The sequence below is a fragment of the Rhinopithecus bieti genome, unplaced genomic scaffold, assembly GCF_001698545.2.
Source record: "Rhinopithecus bieti isolate Rb0 unplaced genomic scaffold, ASM169854v2 scaffold_31072, whole genome shotgun sequence".
Classification (NCBI taxonomy): Eukaryota; Metazoa; Chordata; class Mammalia; order Primates; family Cercopithecidae; genus Rhinopithecus; species Rhinopithecus bieti.
This window is the reverse complement of record NW_016813477.1, coordinates 633913-660435: the sequence shown is the minus strand read 5'-3', so window position 1 is coordinate 660435 and position 26523 is coordinate 633913. Positions and strand designations below refer to the sequence as shown.

The 26523-nt window shown below is 47.5% G+C and overlaps 1 protein-coding gene across 5 annotated transcripts in view; it reads right to left on the bottom strand.

The window, feature by feature from the left end:
* The window catches only part of LOC108512897 (colorectal mutant cancer protein), a 272212-nt gene that overhangs the window by 2653 nt on the left and 243036 nt on the right, over window positions 1-26523 (bottom strand). For all 5 annotated transcript variants that reach the window (XM_017848451.1, XM_017848449.1, XM_017848450.1 and 2 more), the window contains 3 exons: window positions 22632-22838; window positions 17025-17125; window positions 692-814 (listed from right to left, as the gene is read on the bottom strand). In XM_017848451.1, the coding sequence (XP_017703940.1) occupies window positions 692-814; window positions 17025-17125; window positions 22632-22838 (431 nt within the window). The remainder of the gene's footprint in view (window positions 1-691; window positions 815-17024; window positions 17126-22631; window positions 22839-26523) is intronic.

Genomic DNA, 26523 nt, shown 5'->3' with positions numbered 1-26523 from the left:
TCTCCCTCTGTTGCCCAGGCTGGAGTGCAGTGGCGTGATCTCGGCTCACTGCAAGCTCCGCCTCCCGGGTTCACGCCATTCTCCTGCCTCAGCCTCTGGAGTAGCTGGGATTACAGGCGCCTGCCACCTTGCCCGGCTAGTTTTTTGTATTTTTTTGTATTTTTTTTTTTTTAGTAGAGACGGGGTTTCACTGTGTTAGCCAAGATGATCTTGATCTCCTGACCTCGTAATCCGCCCGTCTCAGCCTCCCAAAGTGCTGGGATTACAGGCTTGAGCCACCGCACCCGGCCAGAGCAGTATTTCCTAAAGTATTCCAGTGGAGATTGTGTTGCTCAAATAAATTCCATAGCCAATTTTGTTTGGAAAATACTGCTTAAACAGATTTTTTATTGTATGACTTCTCAGAACCCTTAAGATACATAATATCAGGAGGCACATACCACAGTATGCTACATTTGGCCAGAGGATGTTGTTACTGAGCATTTCTTAGTTTCCATGGAATATCTTGGGAGAGGTCGCTGTAAGGAAGACCAGGTTTTTAGAGCGCCAGGTAGGGACTCACCCACTCTCTAGAGTTAGTTCTCAAGAGTTAGGGAAATGTCCATCCCTGGTGCTGTGTCTACATGCGGGGTGTCAGTCCAAGTACCACCTGGGGGAGGGCGGTGGGGGCTGGGTATAGGGAGATTTTTACCTGTTGGCCCGCTTTAGATCATTCACGAACTCTGCGGATTGCTGATGTCGGATTTCACTGCTCTTGGTGAGTCTCTCCAAGGCACTCACCAGCTCTTGAACTCTGGCCTTCAACTTCTTTTCTCTGTATCAAGGAGAGACAAAATATGCCAGGAATAGTTTGAGATGATGCTGGAGTTGCCCACTACCTGGGAAGTGGTGGCAGGAAGAGGAAGGTTTAGCTTGCAAAGCCTAAAGGCAAGGGAGAGAAAAGATACTAAAGGGCCCAACAGTGCTGCTGTCGCCTGAATGAATTCATTCTCAAATGCAGATTTAACCCATTTCTTCAATGGCAAGGGCTTTTTTTTTTTTTTTTTTAAAACAGAGTCTCGCTCTGTCGCCCAGGCTGGAGTGCAGTGGCCAGATCTCAGCTCACTGCAAGCTGCAAGCTCCACCTCCGGGGTTTACGCCATTCTCCTGCCTCAGCCTCCCGAGTAGCTGGGACTACAGGCGCCCGCCACCTCGCCCGGCTAGTTTTTTGTATTTTTTTTAGTAGAGACGGGGTTTCACCGTGTTAGCCAGGATAGTCTCGACCTCCTGACCTCGTGATCCGCCCGTCTGGGCCTCCCAAAGTGCTGGGATTACAGGCTTGAGCCACCGCGCCCGGCCGGCAAGGGCTTTTTAAAGATCTTCCTGTGTCAAAGAAACAAGACAGGAATTTGTTTCTAGTCTTCTAGCTAATCTAGAAGTTCCTTTCTGCTGCTGGCATACCAGATCCTCAGCAATGAGTGCAGCCTGACCACAAACCCCCATCTCAGTCTCCATCCCTTTCTTTTTCAAGTGTCCTAAGTATCTCCTGAACCACTCAGATTCAGCAACCTACCTTGAACAGGTCCCTACTCATTGAGACCAACATGATCACACCTTGCCAAAAACAAAAAAAATGGTAGAGGGAATAGATATGATACTCTTCTCATTGTAAGGGTCCTTATTTCCCATGAAATTACATTTGCACTTTTGACTACCTGCCCTCCATAGGCAAAGCAGCTTCAAGTTCTGTGGACTCTCTACTACTTTGGTAAGGTAACCCAAGCCAATTGACTTAGAGTCAGTTCAGGGAGGTTTCCAGTGTCCAGTCAGCTCATTGCCTTCCTCTTATTCCCGCAAGACCCAGCAGGGAAACACTAATCATGCCTTCCTGATGACTATGATTCCAAGATCCCTCTATCACATGCACAGTGTTCCTCCACTTAATATCACACTCAGCACTACGTCAGTGTATTATGTGCTGGAGCCATCAGGCTCCCCCGCGGTCGTGTCTGGTTCTAAAGTGGCAAGGACCTTACTTGGTTTGCTTCCCCAATGCACCCCCAACGCTGAGCACCGTGCCTGGGTGACAGCTTCTAGTGACTGTTAAAACAGCTTTAGAACAACTCACTGAAGGTAATGTATTTGATTCTTTGGGACATATTAAGAAACCAGGATTTAGGGAAGGAATTCCTCTGAAAAGGACTCACTGTATGTAGAATGTAAATTTGCATGATTAATTTATAAGACAGTTGGGTAGGATCTAGCAAAATAATAAATGAACATGCCCCTTGACTAAGCAACTTGACTTCTAGGAATTGATTTTACAGTGATATCAGGAGCACAGTTCCTAAAGATACATCACTTATAGTTGGATTCACTTAGGCTCTGGTTACAATAATGCCTAATAAAGGGAGACAACCAGGGAACTGGTTAATCACAGCCTACCCATGCTACTGAAATGCTCTGCTTGAAAAATATTTAAAATGCAGATGGAGGGCCCCGGGCAGTGACTCATACCTGTAATCTCAGCACTTTGGGAGGCCGAGGAGTGTCGATTACTTGAGCTCAGAAATTCAAGACCAGCCTGGGCAACATGGTGAAACCCCACCTCTACAAAAAATATAAAACTAGCCAGATATGGTGGGTCATGCCTATAGTCCAAGCTACTCAGGAGGCTAAGGTGGAAGGATCGCTTGAGCCCAGAAGGTCAAGACTGCAGGGAGCCATGATCCTGCCACTGCACTCCAGCCTGGGCGACAGAGTGAGACCATCTCAAAACAAACAAAACCAGATGGTCATGCACTGCCTTGGAAGGATATCTGATACATTAAGCAAAAAGGGTGAGTTGTAAAGATGCCATTTTTGTAAAAACTGAAAAGCTGAGTGTGAATATCTGACACTGTAGTAAGAGACTAGAAGGTGAAACACAAACTCAACAATGCTTAACTCATGAAGGGGGTTGATGGGAGGCTTTCATTTTCTACTTCACTCACTTTTGCATTGCCAGATATTTTTACAGTTTTCTATGTTTTGTGTAAAGTGCAAGTTAGAGTCATATAAGAACGGCATGGGAATGTGACCTCGGGTGAGAAGGCTCCTTTCTGGTGCCCGAATGGTTCAGACCCTGGTTCTCCTTTCCTGGCTCTTCATATATCTAATCTTGTACATTTCTGTCTTTAGCTACTACAAGGGTAAGTCAAGGTCTCCAAACTCATCAATGAAGAAAGGAATTACAACACAAAATCCAGGCCTGCTTTTGGGAGAAAGGATGGAAGGGGCAGGATCTTTAACGGAAGTCTAGCAACCAGCCGTCAGCCCAGAACTCATTTTTCATTAAGTCCTCCTACCCGCCTCTGCTAAGCCGGAAGGAGCTTGTGTTTCTCCTGGGGCCTAGCAGCCTCCAGGACATCTCAGATCTGGCTGCATTTCCTCCCGGCTTTGGAGAGTGGCAGCATTTCCTACCAGCAGTGAGGATATTGTTGCAGGAGGGGAGCTCCCTTCCTCCCCACCTGCCCCCGCAGCACCTCCTCAGCCTTCTCAGCAGCCCTCCTCCAGCAGAGGCAGGGAAGGGTTTTTTGCCCTATATTTTATTACCATTTAGAACCCTTTATCTTTCATTCTAATGTTGATTAATAGTGTAAAAGGAAAAAAAACTGAAGAGAGTTAAAAATGTAACCACAAACTCAGTAAGAAATTCACAACAAAAAACTCTGGGATGCTACCTAGAGCAGTCAAATCCCCAGCCTCCCCCAATCCTATCCACACTCAGCGAACAGGGAGACTGTGGAAATCCCAGCCCTTCCACAAGACAAAAGGCTTCCTTCCCCAGCACGCAGGCCCTCAGGGGACCAGAGGGAGCTTTCCGGATCTGGCAGGCTCCGAAGGAGGACAGAACCCCAGAAGGGAAGGAGAGGTTCTCTCAGACCCAGGCCAACCCCAGCTTAGGGTTGTGGCAGGGGTGGGGAGTAGCCATTGCTGGGAGCTCAGAACTGCCTGGCCTTCAGAAGGGAATGGAAGTGAACCGCTGGGAGAAACCCCAGGAAAGAACTATGATGCTCATTTATTTAAAGATGCAAAGACAAGGCCAAACTGCAGACTTAAGCCTAAAATTTGGGTTAGTTTTATCTGTTTTCATTTGAGTGAGGCAGACACCTGCAGTATAAGAGCCATGACTTCAGCATCACTCATCAGGACCCAAAGAAACGCTAAGTCACTGCCAAGTAACAGCTGCTCTAGACCTGTGTCCAGCATAGGAGCCACTAGCTATGCAGGTGGCTGGCTGAGCTCTTGAAATGTGTCTGGTCCAAACTGAGATGTGCTGTAGGTGTAAAATGCACAATGGAATTTGAAGACAACACAAAAAAAAATGTAAAATATCTGTTTAGTTTAAAAAATACTGATTACAGGGGCCAGGCACGGTGGCTCACACCTGTAATCCCAGCACTTTGGGAGGCCGGGGCTGGCAGATCACCTAATGTCGGGAGTTCAAGACCAGCCTGACGAACATGGAGAAACCCCCGTCTCTACTAAATACAAAATTAACCGGGTGTGGTGGTGCATGCCTGTAATCCCAGATACTCGGGAGACTGAGGCAGGAGAATCGCTTGAACCTGGGAGCCGGAGGTTGTGGTGAGCCGAGATCGCACCATTGCACTCCAGCCTGGGTGACAAGAGCGAAACTTTGTCTTGAAAAAAATAAAAATAAAAAAATACCGATTACATGTTGAGATATTTTGGACATACTGGGTTATGTGTTATTAAAATTAATTTCGTGTGTGTCTCTTTACTTTTTTCATGGGGCTACTAGAAAATTTAAAATTACATACATGCCTTGCATTTGTGGCTCATATTACATCACTAGTGGACAGTGCTGCTCCAGAGCAATTGTTTAATGTTGTCAGTGGCATGTGAACCAGAGCAACTCCATCTTAAATAGGAGCTGGGTAAAAATGAGGCTGAGACCTACTGGGCTGCATTCCCAGGTGGTGAAGGCATTCTAAGTCACAGGATGAGATAGGAGGTCAGCACAAAATACAGGTCATAAAGACCTTGCTGATAAAAACAGATTGCAGTAAAGAAGCCAGCCAAAACAGCAAACCCAAGATGGTCAAGAGAGTAACCTCTGGTCTTCCTCACTGCTACGCTCTCACCAGCACCACAACAGTTTACAAATGCCATGGCAACGTCTAAAAAGGTTTAAAAAGGGGGCGGTATGAATAGCCCACCCCTTGTTTAGCATATCATCAAAAAATAACCATAAAACGGGCAACCAGCAGCCCCGAGGCTGCTCTATGGAGTAGCCATTCTTTTATTCCTTTACTTTCCTAATAAACTTGCTTTCATTTTACTCGATGGACATGCCCTGAATTCTTTCTTGCACAAGATTCAAGAACCCTCTCTTGGGGTCTGAATTGATAAATTTTCTAGTAACAATATTACCAGATATTTTCCCTGGCTTCTGACTCAGTAGGTTTGGGTTGAGACCCAGGAATTGCAGTTTAACAAGTGCCCCAGCTGACTCTTGTTATCAGGCAAACTTGAGGGACGGGCGTAAGGCAGAAGAGTTCCTCACCTGGACCTGAGGATGAGCTTCAGTTACTCCTGGAACTGACTTTCTCAATTTATGTGCAAAATTGCAAGCATGGGGCTCACCTGATAAAGTTTACAGTTTTCCTCAGAGTTTTCAAAGGATGACTTGGAAAATGCAAAGAAACACAGCTTACTAATTCAAGTCACATTGAAACCTCAACCATTCTTGTTCCTTTCTACTTCTAATTTAAATTTGGCCTTTAGTAAAGATTTTACATGGTTTAGGTATATGAGATAGGCCAAAACAAGCTCGCTCTTGGCTTCACAGATGAGAAAGCAAAAATTAAACACTACACATTCCATATGCATCTTCAATAGTAATGTATTCAATGTTTCCTGGAATGGCCAGAAATGCATAATCCATTCCTTTTTTATTCCCAGTAGTATCAGCACTCACAAATATACCCCATACCATCAAGCAAGAACAATGGTGGATTGTAATGACTGTGACAACCCAAGTCCCTCAGTACACACATGGATCTCAATTCCATGTCTTCCCACTTCAGTTTTTGGGCTTCTTATTCCTGGTCACAAAAGGTTATATGAATCTAATGACAGAGCCAGGGCGGGACTTTTATTTTATTTATTTTAAGAGACAGGTTCTTGATCTGTCATCCAGGCTGGAGTGCAGTGGCACAAATCACAGCTCACTGCAGCCTTGACCTCCCGGGCTCAAGCAATCCCCTCACCTCAGCCTCCTGAGTGGCTGGGACTACAGGTGTGTGCCACCAGGCTGGGCTAATTTTTAAAACTTTTTTTTTATAGAGATAGGGTCTTACTATGTTGCCCAGGCTGGTTGCAAACTACTGGGCTCTAGTGGTCCTACCACCTTGTCCTCCCAAAATGCTGAGATTACAGGCCCAAGTAACCCCACCTGGTGGATTTTTAATTGAAACATAATGGGATACGTTTCAAGGTAGTGGAATATACACAGGGAATTAAGAGGCAGACTCCTGGTGGGAATTTAAAGGTAATACGAAAACCAAGGTGGCTTGCCAGTAAGCTGGGCAGAGCGAAGCAAGCCTCGGAAGTGGTGCTTGCTGGTGTACCTGGGTAACCTGGCAGTACAGCTTCATGAGCAAATCAGTAAGGAGGTTGTATTCTCCTTAAAATAAAAAGGCCAGCAGCAGTACTCTGTGATTCGAGTCCAAATGAGGAGCTGCAGGAGTCATCGGGCAAGAGCCCAGTCCCAATGAGGCTGTGAGTGGCTTCGCAGCCGGCCAGGAAACCTGTCAGAGGAGCTGTAATCAGACCAAACCGCAGGGAGTCACAGCCATGCAGCCACAAGGCCTGGCATTTCTTAGTAATTGCTGATTACATGGAATTAGTCACTAAGAGAATTGTCTGCATACGTGATTTCTCTCGTCCTCACCTTCCACTTACTTTTAACCCGTCAGGCTCTATCTCCACTGACGTGCATCACTGAGCTCACCAGTGATCTCCACGTTGCTGCATCCAGCGGTCCGGTCCCTTCTGTCCTTTTCTTACCTGCTTGCATCACCTGCAGGGCTGACCGCCTCTTTGCTCATGGCTTGCACAAGGCCTCCAGAGCCTGGATTTCATTCTGCTTCATTGGCTGCTCCCTTTCTATACTCCACTCCAAAATACTAGGTATTGTTTAGGACTTGGACCTGGCCTGTATTTTATCTTACCCTTTTCTCTAATGGACACCCTCCATTCCATTTTCCTAAAAACTTCCACACTTATCTTCAGGCCTTTCCTTGGATCTCTGGACTTGTCTATTGGTGGCCTCTTAACTGGCATCTGTGATTTCACATGTCCAGAGGATTACTTCCCAAATGACCTCCAACAGCCACTCTCTCTCCTGTGTGGGCTAATGGCACCACCATTCACCTGGTTACTCATTGGGCTCAGATCTCCCTGTCAAGAGTTTTCTCACTGATAAAATTCTTGCAAAGGCGGTTTAAGTTACTTGGAGTCAGGCTTAACTCCTCCTCCCCTCATTCTCCACATCTGTTCAACAACAAACCCTATCTACCAAGTCTCATCCTGTCATTTATCACTACACCTAGCCAAGTGGTCATCACTTCTCACCTGGACAACCACGACAGCCTGCTAACCGGTTTCTCTGTCTCCGCCCCTGCATCCCTCTGCCCTGGTTTTCACACAGCATCCGGGTAACATTTCACATGACAGATCTGATCATGTTACTGCCCTTCAGTGCCTTTCACCTACACTTACAATAAACCCTGTGGTCTTGCCCGGACCTAAGGCCCTGCTTGACCTGAGCGCTGCTTGCTGGCCCTTTGGGCTGCTGGAATCACCCTTGCCCTGCTGGAATCCTGTAGGTCCTCAGCACACCCCTGCACAGCCAGGGCCTCTTCCGGATGTGCTTCTGCCTCTCTCCTCCTCATCTCAGCTTCAGTGTCACCTCCCAGAGAGGTGCAGCCTGACCACCTATCTAAACTCATGTCCCAGAGCTATGACATTCCCACACCTCGCCATTTCCTTCATATTATTCATTGCGAACTACAGTTACTTTATTGGGAAAAAAAAAAAAAAAGTCTTCACAGTGACTGTATCACATCATCCCCTTTCCTTCATGGTAATCACCACAATGTTTACTTATTTTTTAGAAAATCCAGGCAGCAGATAACAGCTGTCTCTAAGTCCTTTATAAGGATAGTCATTTAATTCCCACATAACGTTTGAAGTCAGTACTATAATGATTCTCATTTTTAAGGGTGAGGAATTTTTTTTTTTTTTGAGATGGAGTCTTGCTCTTTCGCCCTGTCTGGAGTGCAGTGGTGCGATCTTGGGCTCACCACAAACTCCAACCCCCAGGGTTCAAGTGATTCTCCTGCCTCAGCCTCCTGAGTAGCTGGGATTACAGGCGCCTGCCACCACGCCCAGCTAATTTTCGTATTTTTAGTAGAGACGGGGTTTCACCATGTTGGCCAGGCCCGTCTTGAATTCCTGATTTCAGGTGATCCACCTGCCTCGGCCTCCCAAAGTACTAGGATTACAGGCGTGAGCCACCGCACCTGGCCTACAGATGAGGAACTTAAGGTTAGTTAAGAGACCTGCCCCCAGCCAGTCACTTGCAGAACTGGGACTCCCACCTGGGATTCTGTCTGCAGAGCCTGTGCCCTTACACATCTCACTGAAGGAGCCTGCGATTCATAAAGGGAATACAGCAGAGTGCAAGATAAACAAGACCTCTGCTTAACAGCACAGCCCTGCAGAGCTAAGTCTCAAGTGTCCCCAGATAATGAGGTTCCGTAGGTATGTCTGTGGCTGTGTTTTGCCAGGAGGAGCAGCACAAGGACAACAGCAGTCTAACTTTTTTTTGCCCAGACTTTGCTACGAACATGTTTCTTGTCTAGGAAATCCATCTGGAGTTTTCACAGGCCTTGCCAGTGGCTGCTGTGTGTTCCAGAGCCCTCCACCACTCTCCCTTTATGAGGTCCCAGGTGAGGCCTACTTCTCTTTGAGCTTTCGGGATGTTGGGGGGATGACAGAAAAGTAAAATAAATCTCAATTACTCAAGCAACAACCCTCTCAATCCCTTGAGTGAGCCTCAGTCTTCACCCTCTGTGCTTCTAGGCACTTGGCTCTGGGGTTCAGCAGTTTATTTGCATGCTAATGAAGCCTTTGTATTCCATTAATGTCCTGCAGACCCATGTGCTTTTATGGAATTCTAAGCACAACTTCCATTGCTTGATTGCTTTTATAAATCAACCAAATATGAAGAATCAGCAAGTGCAAGTTTAAATAAAACAGCACCTTTTACAATAATGATCCTCCTAATGAACCAGTCAAGATTGTGCTGCTTGTTTGTTCAGTGGGGGCTCCCTTTTAAAAAGCACCCCACCCAGTTCCCTTTTCATTTTATCCCACTTTTATGTGGCTCAAAACAGTATTCATCCACAGTTGCTGAAACAGGGGTCAACTAGTGTCATCCTTTTTCCATTCATGGACAAATGTTGGTTCCTGCAAGTCTGGAATTTTTCTACAGTTGGGTGGATGGTTTTGAACTTGGACATGGATTTGAACTTTGAGGAGTCTTGCTGGCTTTTTCTAAGGCGCTGCTAACAGTCAAGGGCTCTGTGGGCCACTGACGGGTAGAGCGGTTAGGGCCCAGCACAGTGGCTCACGCCTGTAATCCCAGCATTCTGCGAGGCTGAGGTGGGTGGATCACTTGAGCCTAGGAGTTTGAGACCAGCCTGGGCAACATGGTGAAATCCTGTCTCTACTAAAAATACAAAAATTAGCCAGGCGTGGTGGTGTGCGCCTGTAGTCCTAGCTACTTGGGAGGCTGAGGTAGGAGGACCACTTGAGCCTGGGGAGGTTGAGACTACAGAGAGCTGTGATTGTGCCACTATACTCCAGCCTGGATGACAGAGTGAGACCCTGTCTCAAAAAAGTACCACAGAAGTCTCAGAGAATAGAAGGAAGATACATGGTGGAGGTGACTGAAGGAAGCTTCAGGAAAGTGAGCATTCTGATTGGAAAGGATGAGGGAGAATCAAGGATAAAGCAAAGGGTGTGCTCTTGGAAAAGATGAATTGTCCAGAGGGGCTGGACTACAGATCAAGCATGGGGAAACATTTGAAATATGGGCTAGGAAGTTAAGTTAGGGACCTACGGACAATCTTGAGTGCCAAGGCACTGAAGGTGTTTATGCAGAGCATCGTAATCTGAAGTATGTTTTAAGGTGTTCTGGCAGCAGAATGGAACTGCAGAATGGCCCATCAGGACACTACTCTGGAGCTCTGAGGGTCAGGGCCATGGAAAGGAATGCAAGGGGTTTTAAGGAAACATGACCTGCTGACGAGAGGTAGGGAGGGGAGACTTACAAGTTATAATCCTGGATCATTAGGAGAAGGGGATTTTTAACATAAATAGGAATTCTTCAAAGGGCAGGAAGAAACAGAATCGTTTTGGATGTGCTGTTTTGAGGCTCTAGCATATTTGGGTGGAGATGTCTAGTGGGCGTGAGGCTGAGATAAGTTAGGGACCATTTAGAAGGAACAGCTGAAGACATCAGAGTTGGAGTCATATACTTGGCTGAGTAAGCCATGACCCCTGGCCTTAAAAGGACTCTCTTTCTGTGGGGGGACTGAGAGGCAAGGAGGGAGTTGGGGGTAGAACCAGGCACATTAAGAAACGAGCAATGAAGTGTTCTATGAGAGAAGGCAATTCATGGTGCATAGGAACCAAAAAATAAGTGGGAGACGGTGTCATTTCTGCTGGGAGGTGGAGGAAGGGACCATCCGGATCCATTTTACAGATAGGTTGAAGTCACACTGATGTGAATGTTTGGGGAATGCGGTTGGGTGGGGCCGGGGTAAAAGCAGCTGCAAAAGTGAAGCCCCAGAGGCGCAGAAGAGGAAGAGCAGTCGTGCGGCAGTGTGGGTAGGCGGGTGTGGGTAGGCGGAGGCATGGGTAAGGGGTGAGCATGGAAAACAGCCCAGGCGAGATCACACAACTGACCAAGGAGCTTGGACACACTCAGAGCCACGGGAGGTTGTCAGTGATGGGTACCATCGGCAGAATACTAAAATGGCCCCAAGATGTTTGCCTTCTAGTGTACACACACTTCCCCTAGTTATTTCATCAAACCCTAAGCTAGTTGCTGCTGTGAAGGAATTTTCCAGATGTAATTAAGGTCCCCCAGCTAACCTTAAGATAAGGAGATGTTTTTCTGAGTGGACCTGACCTGATTAGGTGAGCCTATAACAGGGTCTGGGCTCTTTCTGGAAAGCGAGTCAGAGCATGGGAGGGATTTGTCCGAGGGAGGTTCTCACTGCTGGCTTTGCAGATGGAGGGGCCACGCCAAAGGAGTGTGAGGGCTCTAGGAGCTGACAGTCCCCACACCAACAGAATTGTTTGGAGAGAACACAGCCCCACATGACACTTCAACTGCAGCCCTGCAAGACGCCAGGTGGAGAAGCCAGTCACGCTGTGCCCAGACTGCTGACGCACAGAATCTGCAAGCTAATAACAGGTGCTGTTTTAAGCCACATTTATGATGATTTGTTGCACAACGACAGAAAACTATTACAGGGTAACCATCAGATTCACATCCTGTAAGGTTACTCTTGGACCCTGAAAGATTTCTCTCCTTGTATTGGATTATTCTTAGGAGCACACGAGCCTGCTCTGGTGACTCCTCCTCCTCCTCCTTTTCAGAAGATGCAGGGTCTCACTGTGCTGCCCAGGCTGGAGCAATCCTCCTGCCTTAGTCTCCCAAATGGCGGGACTATAGGCATGCGTCACTGCGCCAAGCTGTGCCTTCTTAAAAAAGCTCCTTGATAGTTCTGCTGCTTGCACAGCGAAGGTCCTCAAACCACTTGTCTTCACTTCCTGCCTCTCCTCTTCTTAACCCGCCCCCATCTTGATGTGCTTGGCCTTCTTTCTTTTCTCACTTCTGAGCCTCCCTTGCTGGCAGATGTTTCAAGTCTCCCACCAGGAGTTTCCCCATCCGAGTGACCTGCACAGTGGCTGTCCATGGCCAAGCACGATGGGGGAAATTCCCACTCTGTCTCTGTGAACCCTGGGACTCTGCCTCCTGTGTCCGCCCCTTCCTCTGTGGTGACTTCCACAGATCTGGTCTCTTGTGATCACACTGACCAGACAGGGCCCTCCTGCCACTGGATGTATCCTGACAGGGCTCTGGCACACAGCTCTGTTTTCCAGCAGCGGCAGCTTGCCTGCTTGTTATTCAGCAGAGAGGAAAGGAAGCCCTCCTCTGGTGGATGGGTCAGGGACATCCTGTCCCTGGACAGAACGGCCACTATGATTTGTCGATTGTCTTAACGTGGCATTTTACAGAACCATCTGGCAAACATGCAGACACAGGTGGCATATCCCAGTTCCCTGGAGGGCTGGGCGCAGCCCCTGGAGGGTCTGTGACTAAATGACTGCAGCTCCTGGAGGGCAGGGCACGGACTCCTGCAGGCAGTGTGTGGGGCTCGCCCCACCCTGCTCCCGGGTAGAGTGAAAGGCGAATGCCTGTGAGGCAGCACCAGGCGCTGCTCCTCGCCATGGCACAGGCGATGTACCATGGTGAGGAGCAGCACACCTACTTCCTGCCTCCTAGCAATGAGGAAGCACTGATCCTTACTTTAAAAATATATTTTACTTATTTATTTTTTAAAGACGGGGTCTCACTATGTTGCCCAGGCTGGATTTGAACTGGCCTCAAGGGATGCTCCTGCCTCGGCCTTGCCAGTCGCTGGAACTCCAGGTGTATGCCACAGCACCTGGCTCAGATCCTTACCTTTTTATCCGCTGACTTAGGCTAACATATGCCATTGCTTCCCAGCTCTGTGTGTTGAAGGAAGTCCGCCTCCTGCCATGGTACCTCATTTGCCTTCTGCACTGACAGACTAAGACGTGGCTCTTTACTGGCGGCACAGAGGTTTCTCACTGCCCAGATCAGCCACACAGCAGGTAGAGTCTTCGGACAAATGAGTGGGTTCAGCTCTCTTATCTGCAAGCAAGCCCAATGCTGCCAGCACATGTGGGGTGCAAGGGGTCCCCACAGAGAATGTAGAAACATGCAGACTTCCCTACCGCCTCACTGTGTGACCTTGAGTGTGACCCTGAGAGATCCCTCAACCTTGCTGTCCCAGTCCCCACCCCGGGATCACATGAAGAGCAGCACCTGCTCCCGGCTGCCTCCCAAGAATATGACAGAGATGAACTAGTCTGTTCCTCTTAGCTGTGCTCGGGTCCCGAGGGCAGGCTGCACAAGCACCATGTGAGTACAAAAAAGTCATTTCTGAAGATTCCCTTATTTAGCTGCCTTTTTATAGATCACTTCCTTGGTGGAAAGATCAGTCAAATTTTACTAGGACCAAGGCTGAGAGGCAGATGTGAGGAGGAGAAGGCTTTTACAGCACACAGGCTGAATGGACAAGAGTGAAAACAAGATACCCTGGTAAGAAAACATCTCGTGTGCCAGACTGGAAACCTGGTCATCCAGATGGGGTTTTATGGCAATACCAGAGCCAACAAACTGCAATCAGTGTTCACCGAAGTCGGGGGAACGAAATCAGACCAGATGGAAGTTATACATACAGTAAAGGTGGGGTGGCATGGAGCCCTGGTTTTGTTCCAAACAGAAGAAAGTTAGGAGAAGACACACTGAAAGAGCTAGAGTTGGGTGACAAGGGCCGGCCAGGTAAGGGGAGGTTGGGTTGGGGACAATATCATGACCCAGAACCAGTGACTGAAGTGTCACAGGGCACATTCCCCGGGATGGCTGCTTCTCCTTAAGGACAGCCCATGGCTTAGCCTCTTCCTCCTCCCTTAGCGACACCTGATCTTTTCAGTCTGGATGCCTGCGCCCACAGGTTTGGTGTCTGGCAGCATCCTTTTTTCAAGGGAGAAATACTGCTGAAAATGCTAGTAAGACTCCCCCAGCTGACCTCAACCATGAGCTCGGCTGTGATTTAATACCTTCAAAAAAGGTGTTCGTTTCCATTTGATTTTTTAAAATAAAAACCTCAGGAATCATTTCATCAAAGTATATAATGGAAATCCAAACTGCAGCCCTGAGATGTGTATATTGTAACCCCTCATGAAGTGATGACCCTAGTTTCTAAGCTATATTTACAGTATCATTATGTTATTTCCCTTTTTCCTTTACCTCTGTAAGTTTGTTCTTGGCTCCATTCATCTGGGTCTTGATTAGAAATCCATGCTAACCAACTTAAGGCGGGTTATTGGAAATCCATCGTGACTGACAGAATAAATGAAGTCTCTTTATGTTTAGTCAGCACAACCTGCATCTTCTTTGTGCCAGCAAAGGCCTCTGAGGTTTGGGGAATTTGAAAAACTTAGGGGCTTAGCTTACAGATACAACATCCAAATGGCTCCCATTGGAAACAGGGAGTGGATTTCCATCCCCTGTTTCTGGCACAGTTAAGTCACTAGGATTTGTTGAGGGCATTTTTCTAAGCAGCTTTTCTCTTCCTGCCCCAAGCAGAGCAATTACCATTTAACTACACGTCCAGAGGCTCTGGCAGAGTAAAAACTGAGCTATTACAACTTGGAAGGAAAGACAAAAAGTGACAGTCAATCAGGAAGGTAGTGAAATTCAGTGAAGTTCCCCACAAGGCAACCTTCCATCCACCATCAGCTTGGAGGCCATTCTATAAACAGGCCCGCTGGATCAAGTTAGCTGACTGAAAATACACAGTAGCCTTCCCCTCCCGCCCTAAATACCCAGAAATGACAGGAAAGACATTTTTTAAAACCTCTGAGCATCTTAGAAAGGAGTGCTCTTTGTATGTCAGAAATCATGCGCAATCAAAAAAAATGGAAGGCAGATGTTTTCTTCTTCCTGAAAAGAAAACCACAACTCAAAATGCATGCAGAAAAATACTCTGCAAAAGAAAGAAGGGGATTCAGAGGTGCTCCAACCAGAGGTGTTGGCTACCAGAACAGGAGCGGACCAGATGCTTGGGTCAGATACGCAGACTAGAGGGGCTGTTATTAGCCAGGAGACACAGAAAGCCCAGGAGACAGCTTCTGATACGACCCAGCTGACAGCACTTTGAAGGACCTGGCTACATTTTCTGGGTGGCAGGCTGTAATAAGTAGAAGCAGAACTCTCAAACAGGACGGCTGGGCATGGTGGCTCATGCCTGTAATCATAGCACATTGTGAGGCTGAGGCAAGTGGATCACCTGAGGTCAGGAGCTCAAGACCAGCCTGGCCAACATGGTGAAACTCCGTCTCTACTAAAAATACAAAAAATTAGCCAGGCGTGGTGGCGCATGCCTGTAGTCCCAGCTAACTAGGGAGGCTGAGGCAGGAGAATTGCTTGAACCTGGGAGACAGAGGTTGCAGTGAGCCGAGATCACACCACTGCACTCCAGCCTGGGCGACAGAGGGAGACTCTGTCTCAAAAAACAAACAACAACAAAAAACAAAAACAAATCTCAAACAGGTGACCTAGGAATTCAAAATACGAGAATGAACACACAAAGAAGAACCACTAAATATTTAAAGAAGCAAACACCAAGAAAGAGTCACAAAACTCAACTATGAAAAGAATTACATGTGAAGTAACAGAATTAATACAGCAGACAAAAAAGATGAAGGAATTTAAGGGCCGGGCATGGTAGTGCATGCCTTTAATCCCAACATTTTGGGAGGCCAAGACGGGAAGATCACTTGAGCCCAGGAGTTTGAGACCAGCCTGGGCAACATAAGGAGACCCTGTCTCAAAAAAAAAAAAAAAAAAAATTAGCCAGGTGTGGGGGCATGCACCTGTGGTCCTAGCAATACTTGGGAGGCTGGGGTGGGAGGATCACTTGAGCCTGGGAGATTGAGGCTGCAGTGAGCTGTGATTGCATCACTGCACTCCAGCCTGGGCAACAGAGAAAGACCCTCTCCCCCCCAAAAAAAAAAAAAAAAAAAAAAAAAAAAAAATTTAAGCATTATAAAAATCCTCAAAGAGATGGCATATCACTAAAAAAGAGATGACAGATTTAATCACCAAAATAAAAAACTCAACATATAGCTCAACATATAGGTCAAACATCACAAGGAACCTAACTAAAGAATAAATTAGTGAACTGGAAAATTGAGCCAAAAAAATCTCTCTCTCCAGAACTGCAACTATGCGACAGGGCAGCCACTAGCCACATGTGGCTCTTGAGTACTTGAAATGTCTGAAGTTGAGATATGCTGAGGTGTAAAATACATACCAGGTTTTGAAAACTTAGTTAAAAAAAGATAAAAGATTTCATTTGTAGTTTTAGAAAATATTGACTATATGTTAAAATAATTTAGACATACTGTGTTAAATAAAACGTTACTAAAATGAATTTCAGCTGTCTTTGTTCCTTTTGATGTGGCTACTGGAAAATTTAAAATTACATATGTGGTTCACATTACATTTCTACTGGACAATGCTGCTCTAGAACCCAGAGCCAAAGGAGTGATGGAAAGTAGGTATGAAAAGTGAAGATGCGGAAGACAGAGCTGGATGAATCAGCATCTGTTTCTCCTTGTAGAAGGAGATAAAGAATTGCGGGGCGGTGACGGGAAAGAAACACTGAAATAATAGAGGAAAATTTCCCAGAACTAAAGAAATACCCAAGGCTTTTTCCTGCTACCAATGCTGAAGGAGAGTATTCCTGCTGAAGTTGGAAACAAGGTAAGAGTGCTGTTTTCACTTCACTAGTTAACACTGTCCCGAAGTTTCTAGCCAATGCAACAATATAGCAGAAAAGGAAAGGAAGAGGCATTTTCTTATTCACAGCGATGACTGCCTAAGTGCTGTCTCTTAAGTGCTCTCTCTTCTCACTGTTTTGAAAGGCCTGGCACCAACAGGCCTTCTCCATTTCTGGCTTCCAAAACATGGGTAAAGCGGAACACATCAGCACCTTCTCCTTTCAGGAGCTGCCAAGAGAACTCAGAACAAAGCCTCCATGCCAAGGATAAACACAGGTTGGGGTGGGGAAAGTGCTTACCGACGGATGGCGTTGGTGAACTCCGCAGCCAGCTCACTCTCGCTGCATGTTGTCCTGAGTTCAGCTAGGGACAGAGCTGGGGAGGCAGCATCGGCACACTCCTGATAACAGCAAACACATTCCAGTTAGACTCCAATCCAAGCCGGACAGCAAGCACATTCCTGTCAAGCTCGAATCCAAGCTGGCAGCACCCTGGAAATCTGTGGCAGAGCGCGGTAGGTGGCTTGTGCAGTGATGGCAGCAGGGTGGGTGCCGGGTGGCACCCTCAGATCATGCTAAAGGGGAAAATGTGGCAGCAAGCCAAACAGCCCCTTCTGCTCCCAGACCGCTGGTTCCTTTTGCAGGCTGGCCAGCATGGTGGGGATGACACCCAGCATGCTCTGAGCGCACACCGATGCCAGGCACTGGTCTACGCACGCCACAGGCATTCAATCATTTAATCACCACAAATACTCTCTGAGGCAGGAACTGTCATTATCTCCATTTTACCAAGGAGGAAATGAAGGCACAGGGGAGTTATGCTGCCCAGACACCAGCGAGGAAATGGGGGAACCAGGAGTCAAACCCAAGCTGTGTGGCCCCAGATCAATCTCTTGACCACTAGGTAAAGCCTCTCGTAATCATGTAAGACAAGTGAGAAACAGCCGTGAATATCCCTGGTGCCCCATCCCACGTCTCCCTGGGAGAAAAGCAATCTCTTTTAGATTTAGGAGCTTTACTGGGTTCAGTGTAATCATCAAGAAAACCCAGCAAAGGAGGAGGAAAACAGAAGTGCACCCCACCCCATGGATGAGCATTAGACAGGGACCTTGACATCATCTAAAGCAAACCCTCCCGCCCTGCAGATGAGGAAACTCAAGAGCCAGCGCTCCAAATCCTAGAGCTAAGACTATTCAAAGCAGTGACTGTGCCTGAGTGCTCTACAGTCCATGCACACAGAGGGCAGCAGCCTCCCTACATAGTAACGTGGCCGGGGGAAGGCATTCAGCGGACGATCTCTCAACGGACACGAGGAGCTGGCGAGCTACAGGCCTGAGAATAAACAGCTTGCGATCTGTTGCAGGAGATGGAATGTAAACAGAATTTTTTATTTTTTTTTAAATGTGAGATGGAGTTTTGCTCGTTGCCCAGGCTGGAGTGCAATGGCGCGATCTCAGCTCACTGCAACCTCCACCTTCCAGGTTCAAGCAATTCTCCTGCCTGAGCCTCCCAAGTAGCTGGGATTACAGGCACATGCCATCATGCCTGGCTAATTTTGTATTTTTAGTAGAGACGGAGTTTCTCCATGTTGGTCAGGCTGGTCTCGAACTCCCAACCTCAAGTGATCCAGCCACCTCAGTCTTCCAAAGTGCTGGATCATACCGCACCTGGCCGTAAACAGGAAATGTTATAAGATGTGAGCTACAGAGAGGCACGGATTCAGTGCTGGAAGTCCAGGCACATGGTCTCCCCAGGCAGTTCCTTGGCAGTGGCACTGCCAACACCTGAGTGCTCTTCCCTCTGCCATGCCCTCTGCCTGGGCCATCTTCTACCTCCTGTCCACCTACCTGTGCTCAGAGACCCAAGTCCCCTGTCTACCCTTGGAATATGTTGATACTCCCACAATATCCTCACTGTTTGTATATCCATTCCCATTTGATGTTAACATTTCATGAGACTCCTTCAAGACAGGGACTGCTCTGTCTCATCCATGGTGCCTCTCTCTGAATATACTTGGCAGTATCTAGTGTACACAGACAAGAATTTCAAAAACCTAATACAACTTGGATAAGATTTGGAATCCAGCTGTGCTAGCTGGAGGGAAGTTTTTTAAAGAAGCATAAGCACCCACCCGGTGGAGCAAGAAAAAATGTTCGAGACCCAAATGTGGCCCACCAGCTGCTTTTGATGACCCACAGGATAAGAATGGTTTTCCTATTTTTAAACTCATTTAAAAAAGTCAAAAGAAGAGTATTTTGTGACAGGTAGAAGTTACATGAAATTCAAATGTCAGCATCCATACATAAAGTGTTCCTAGAGGCCAGGCATGGTGGCTCACGCCTGTAATCCCAGCATTTTGGGAGGCTGAGGCAGATGGATCACTTGAGGTCTCGAGTTTGAGACCAGCCTGACCAACATGGTGAAACCCTATCTCTACTAAAAATACAAAATTACCCAGGCATGGTGGCGCACACCAGTAGTCCTGGATACTTGGGAGGCTGAGGCAGGAGAGTCACTTGAACCCGGTAGGTGGAGGCTGTAGTGAGCCAAGATCGCACCATTGCACTCCAGCCTGGGCAACAAGAGTGAGACTCCACCTCAAAAAAAATAAAAATAAAATAAAATAAAAATAAATAAATAAATAATTAAAGTGTTACTAGAACACAGCCATGGCCACTGGTCTCCCTGTTGCCTCTGCTTTTGCGCTAGCATTGGACAGTAGCAAAGCTGAGTGGCTGCAGCCACACCCAAGCGACCCACAAGCCCTGCAACATTTACTGTGTGACCCTCCACAGAAAAGTGCTGACCCCTCCTTGAGACGCTCGCCTCATCCAGCAACAGGTAAGCCCAGAGGAACAGCCCAGATGGGAGATTTTATTCAAACAGTAAATGGATCTAGTATTTGAAAGGCAAGATAATCAGCTCACTCTTACTTCTTTACCTGAAAAACAGAATGTACTCTTATAAAGGTTCTTACTGTAGTGTTAAAAAAAAAATCATCTGGCCTTTTCCATCAGAGAAATTTTCTTTCTTGTTTTCTTTTTTTTTTTTTTTTTTTGAGCCAGGCTGCGGTGCAGTGGCGCAATCTTGGGTCATTGCAACCTCCACCTCCCAGGTTCAAGCAGTTCTTGTGCCTCAGTCTACCAAGTAGCTGGGATTACAGGTGCCCACCACCATGCCCAGCTAATTTTTGTATTTTTAGTAGAGATGGGGTTTCACCATGTTGGTCATGCTGGGCTTGAACTCCTGACCTCAAGTGATCCACCCGCCTAGGGCTCCCAAAGTACTGGAATTATAGGCATGAGCCACCGCGTCCGGCCAAATTTCCTTACTTTGAAGCCACTCCACATAACAGTGTTTCACCCAGTCAAAATAAATATGAGGAACTAGGGGAAAATGCTCAGTTCATGGGCCTTCTGGCAAGAACCTGGTAACTCCATTTCCACCACACCCTAAGAACACACACAAACACTAATGTTCTGTCTCTTCGGCTCTGTCCCTAACTGACTGCTAGCAAACTCAAAAGGCAAAAAAAAAAAAAAAAAGAGATTTTGAAGGTGTTTGTATGGAACAGAAAACCTCATCTTCCCGAGCCCCAGATACTTCCATGTGAACCCAGATACAGCACTGCGTGGCTGCACAGTCTGACTCACCTCCCCCAGCCTTGGGCAGATGGCTTCATAGTGCACTTGGCATAGTGACTTCTCTAAAGCCCAAACTGTATCACATCACCCCTTGCTGAGGACCCTTCCATGATTCCGCACGGTCCTCAAGATAACTGCAGCCAGTGCATCAACTCCACTCCCCTCCAGGCTGTTGCACATGCTGTCCCATCAGCCTAAGGGCACCTCTTCTCTCCCCTGGCCCTCCACCTGCCCCTCTTCAACAGGCTACCTCCCACTCTCCACTGGGGTTCAGCTCAGAAGTTCGTTTCTTCCAGAAAACCTGTCCTGAATCTCCAAAGTGGACATTTGTGTCTGGCTTGTGTCCTCCCATGATGCCAATAATTGATCCTTGCACTGGGGACATTCTCTCATTGCTCTGTGATCATCTGTTTGCCCACCAGTCTCCCCCTAAGAATGTTAATTCCTGGAGGAGAGACTTTGCCTGTCTACCACAGAGCTGCCTCTAGCACCCTGCCTTGGTCTTGGCATGCTGTGAGTGCCAAATCACATTTATCAACTAAATGGATAAATAAAAAACAGCCAGGGTCTTGGGAGGGCTGGCCTGGCCGGGTGCCACAGCTGTGTCCTGCCTTGGCTCCTCAGCAAGTGGGAGGTAGGGAAAGGTGTAGCTGTGGTCATTTGTGAATCATACTTCAGAGTTCTCAACTACATAGGGAGTGACAATTCACTGTCACATGACATCAGCACTGTTCCTTCTTTCCCAGGTACATGGCTCTCCTGGAGACGATCCTGCACTTGTGCTATGAGAAGCCGCTTATTAGATTAGCAAGTTGGCATATGTCTGCGAGTCCTGGGTCTGAAACAAATGGGGGTCAAGAGAAGCTTGCATTTATTAGGAATAGAAAAATATGATGCACAGAATATAGAGGACCCTTGGACAAGGGATATAATTCTTTAGAGTCCACAGTTATTTTTTTCCAATGCAGTATTTGGAAAATTCTGAGATACAGGATAATGGAATGAACTTGGATTCCAGAAAAAAACACCTAGGGGCTGATAAGAGAGTGAGTTTGCAAAATTCTATCACCAGACAGCCCACTTTCAGATGATGGAGACTTCGTAACCCAAGGCTTCCTTCCTCCTCCTCTGCCGGCAGGCTGCTTCCTGCTTACCACCCTGTGACAGCAGCAATGCCAGCAGGAAGGAGTCAAGGAGGAAATGCAGTGGAAGGAAGAGAGCCCGTTAGTGCATCTGGGCTAAGTCCCAACTCTGCCATTTCTCAGCTGTGAGACTCCTGACTTCTGTGAGCCTGATTTCTCTCATGTAAATGGGGATAACGTTCTTTCCTCAGACCTGTGAGACTTAAGGGTGACAATAAATGCAACCATTGGTACAGAAGTACTGCAGCTCCCCCTTCACTGTGGTTTTGCTTTCTGAGGTTTCAGTTACTCAGGGTCAACTATGGTCTGAAAATATTAAATGGGAAATTCTAGAAATAATAAGTTTTAAATTGTGCACCATTCTGAGCAGCGTGATGAAACTTGGCACTATCCTGCGCCATCCCACCTGAGCTACAAATCATTCCTTAGTCCAGCATAGCCACAGTGCAGACACTCCCCACCCATCTGTCATTTAGTAGCTGTCTCGGTTATCAGATCGACTGTCAGTGTCACACTGCTTGTGTTCAAGTAACCCTTATGTCATATAATAATAGCCCCAAAGTGCAACAGTAATGATGCTGACATATTGTTATAATTATTCTATTAATATTTTATTAGTTGTTATTAATCTCTTACTGTGCCTAATTTATAAATTAAACTTCATCACAGGTATGTATATATAGGGGAAAACGCAGAATATATAAGGGTTCAGTATTATCTGTGGTTTCAGGCATCCATGGGGGATTTTGGATCGCATCCCCTGTGGATAAAGGGGGCATTATTGTACCAATAAACCAACAAATGAGGGCTGCCGTGTGACAGAGGATTACATGAAGGAGGTGAGACCAATATCAGTGGACGGCTGCAGAGATCACCCCTCTGATGTGACTGTGATATGTGAAAAGGTTTCAACTACTATATAAAGTGAGATTTGGTATTTCTAAAATATAGATTGGTTTCGTTACACTCAAAATGTCACCTTCTTAGATACCTACGAATGGCCTGCAGTTCCTATGCAAATACAAGAACTGAGGCAGCAGGGTGGTGAGGTGTGGCCAGTGGTCACTGGGCAGTCAGGGAGGCCTGAGCCTAAGGATGTCCCCAAGCCACTCCGGCCCTACCTTGCTGGGTTTGTCTTTGCCACCACTGCTAGTGGAGCTAAGGGACCGCATCCGCTGCTCCTTCTGCTCCTCCACCTCGGACTTCAGGTGCTCAATGTGCACCAGGTAGGCCTGCTCCTGGGCCTCCCGCGTGCTCAGCTTCAGCTCCAGGGCCTTCTTCTCTTTCTCCAGTAGATAGAGCTGGGCCTTCAGCTCGGCCATCTCCTCCTACAGAGCAAGGAACACAGAGCACATGAGGCACCCACGATCTGAGAGCAGGGCTGGCTGCTGCCAAGTGGGTGGGTGGGGGGTCCCCGGCTATGACCCACAGGCCCGCGGTACAGTTATCACTTTGAAGTTGGCAGTAAGATGAGTGGGAGGAGACATGGCACCTGTCACCACACTTCTGAAGGAATGACGTGTGGATAAGGCCATGCACTTTGTCAGTCTATGGACTAGACCTGAGACAAAAGGGTAGAAGTTACAGGCAAGTCGATTGTGGTTCAATATAGGAAAAACCTTTCTAACAAATAGAGCCCCCACACAGGCACATGGGCCTCAATGGAAATCCATTCTCTGGTCTGCAGAGACTGAGCTGCACCTGCCAGAGGCTGTAAAGTCACCTATCCATGGAAGACCTCTTCTGGCCAAGTCCCTTCCAATTCCCATTTTGGTTTCCACAGCACCAACCACATATTTAACCATTCCCACGGCACCTTTGTTGCCCCATAGCTGGGCCAGGCAGGCGGCAAATGCCTGCAGCAGCATCAACCTCTGGCTCTTGCCTACTTCTCAGGGCCCAGATGAAATAAACAGAAACAGCATCCTTCACAGGTGACTGCGCACCAGACAACTTCTAAAAGTATCCTAAGCACTCAAATGAGAGCAACGAGTGGAGAGTAAGAAGTGAATCCAAAATAGGACAGTGCCATCCTGGGACCAGGAGCCAATAACAATGACAGCCACTAGCCTTTACTGAGCATGTGGCACCGTGCTAAGTGTTCACATGACATGGCTCATTTCATCTTCCCAACCTGGGGTAGGTATTGTGACTATCTCCATTGACAGATGGGAAACTGAGGCACACAGAGGGAAATTCCCCTGCCCATGGCTACTGGGTAAGCTGTGGAGCCAGAGATTGCAGCTGAGCTGTCTAGCTCAGAGTTATACCGCCTCCCTCCCTTTCAAGGTGAGCCCATGCGTGATTCTTGTCCCTACACTTCTGATGGAGGGTGACTCCACCAGCCCACGGCCACCAGGTACAGCCTTCCCAGCCCACCTTGAGACGAACTCACCTGAGGTTAGTTCAGGTTCTGGCCACTCCTGAAGTGACCCTTCTGAGGTAATTAGTCACAGGCCTGGTGCACTCTCCTGGGTAAGTTGGACTGGTGGGTAGATGTTTTCACTCTCCAGTGTGGGGAAATAGCTAGAGGGCACCCCTCAAGAGGGACATTAGTCAATGTGCTCAGTAAACTACTCAGAACACACCAACCTTCTTTTCTCTAAATATCAGACATAAATGTCAGAATGAAAGTTATGCCATGCCCAGAACCTTCGGATCTTTTGCCATTGGAAGCAGGATTCTGAAGGTTGCGGCAACACTGCATACTGAGCTCATGCGATGGTCGCTTCCAGAACAAACATATAAGTGCATGCTTGAAAGAAGAAAAGAGAAACCCATGAGTGCCAGAAATGAAGCGGGAACTCTGCCAGAGGGAACGGCAAGGAGGGCACACGCTGGCCAGCAAGGCGCCAGACCGTCCTCGGGCCCTCTACCTGGGGGCTTAGTGTTACCCAAGGCCAGGGCGTGGCCTCTGAGGCACAGAGCCACAGCTCAGACCCCTACGGGAGCAGGATTCTCAATAGGCTGCCCAGAATAAGACACTAGAAAACTTCCTTTCTGGAGATGTGGCAAGTAAACTTGTCATCTCTCAGGCTCTGGGTGGGAAAAGAAAATCTCTTTCGAGGAATTAAACCTCATGCTCGCATCATGTGTAGGTGTGGTATAGGAATCCTGAGCCAAGAACCTAACAAAAACCAGTCCTCAACCTCAGAAACTGATGAGTCCCAACAGATCTAAACATAGAACCACTCTGTAGGGACATCTGCAACCCAGGATCCACAGGGCCTCACAGAAGATGTTTCCACGGAGGATGAGCTGGTGCTTGCATTCTCTCCCCCTGCACCCACCACTGAGGAAATGAGGATGAATCAGCACAGATGCAAAAAGGAAGAATCAGCATTTACAAGAAGCAGAAATAACAACGTGGAAAAGTAGAAAACAAAGATTTAAAACAAAGAGATATAGGAGTCATAGTGAAGGGATAATACGTTCAAAAAGGAAGAGAAGGCCAGGCCTGGTGCCTCATACCTATAATCCCAGCACTTTGGGAGGCTGAGGTGCGTGGATGACTTGAGCCCAGGAGTTTGAGACTGGCCTGGGCAACAGAGTGAGACCCTGTTTCTACAAAAAAAAAAAAAAAAAAAAAAAAAAACTTAAAAAATCAGCTGGGTAGGGCAGTGCATTCCTGTAGTCCCAACTACTCGGGAGGCTGAGGCAGAAGGATCACTTCCAGCCTCAGGGTGAGGCTATAGTGAGCCATGACTGCATCACTGCACTCCAGCCTGGGCAATACAGTGAGACCCTGTTTCAAAACAACAAACAAACAACAACAAAAAGAAGAATGGACTTGAAAAGGAGCCAAGCAGATCATCCAGAAACAAAAGGTATTACAAAAACAGAAACTTGAATTTCTCAGCAGTTGGATCCTAGAAAATGGTGAAAATCCAACATAACCTGCTGGATAATGGATTTGGTATGGGTGAGCACACATCCTGAAGCAGACTGGGAGGGACTCAGAGGAAAAGGAGATGACTCTGATATTTGGCCTTCAATAAAGTCACAGGGAACCAAGCCAGAATGCTAGTAATGGCTGCCCTGGATTGTTCTCCTCCCAGCTTTTCTACTTTTTTAGAAAATTTCTAAGATCAGTACACATTTTATTTTCAAGTGGCAAAGGGAGTATTAGAACTTTTATTCCAACAAAAATATCTTTCTTGGCTAGAATACCAGTAAATTTATCACCCTACATATTGGCCAATTTTAAAAAGGAAATCCTTAGTCTTTGGCCAAAAGAAACACAATGTTTGGAATAAATGATGTAAGGGGTGCCTCAGCGCTTGTGCCACAGGGTGCAAGAGTCTGCAAACAGGGCTCCCAGTTGGATGATGGACCCAAGGCCGGCTCATAGGCAACGACAGGTGGAATCAGCCAAAGCAGCGTGAGGATTCTCCAGAGAGAGGCCGGGATGGGAGCTGGGTGGCTGGATGAAGATGAGCCAGTTTGGAAATCACAGGGGTGGGGGTGGGAGGTGAGATTCTTGCATCTGTTACCACTGCCTAGTGTCTTCCCAAACTTCACCAAATTCTAGCTCAAGAAGCTCCCAAGGACAGGGCTGTGCTGAGTGAGTCACCCCTGAGGGTGTCAGGATGGCTGCTGCCGCCAGCTCCCCTCTACTCTACAGAGACGGTGTGACCAGGGGGTTGTTTTTCTCCTGCTGAAGACAGTACTGATCCCAAAAGGAGCCATTAACTCAGCACTGCCATGACCCGCTCTGGCTTGCTAGACTCCAGTTCCTGACCATGACCTGGCTTCTGCCAGAGAACAACCCCCCCCCGCCCGATCTTCACTTCTGGGAGCTACGGGCATGGCAGAATCTGAGGCCGTGCAAATTCAGGCCTTTGCTCACAGGAGAGTGGCATGTGGAAAGCAGGTTAGGGCCGGCAGCAGAGTCATGTGCTGACCCTAGATCTGCAGGAGCAGCTCCAGGCAAGTTCCCACTTGTGCTGTGGTCTGAGACGCAGGGTGCAGTGACATGGAACCATGCTCCCAGCAGGCTGTTCTTCTGTTCCC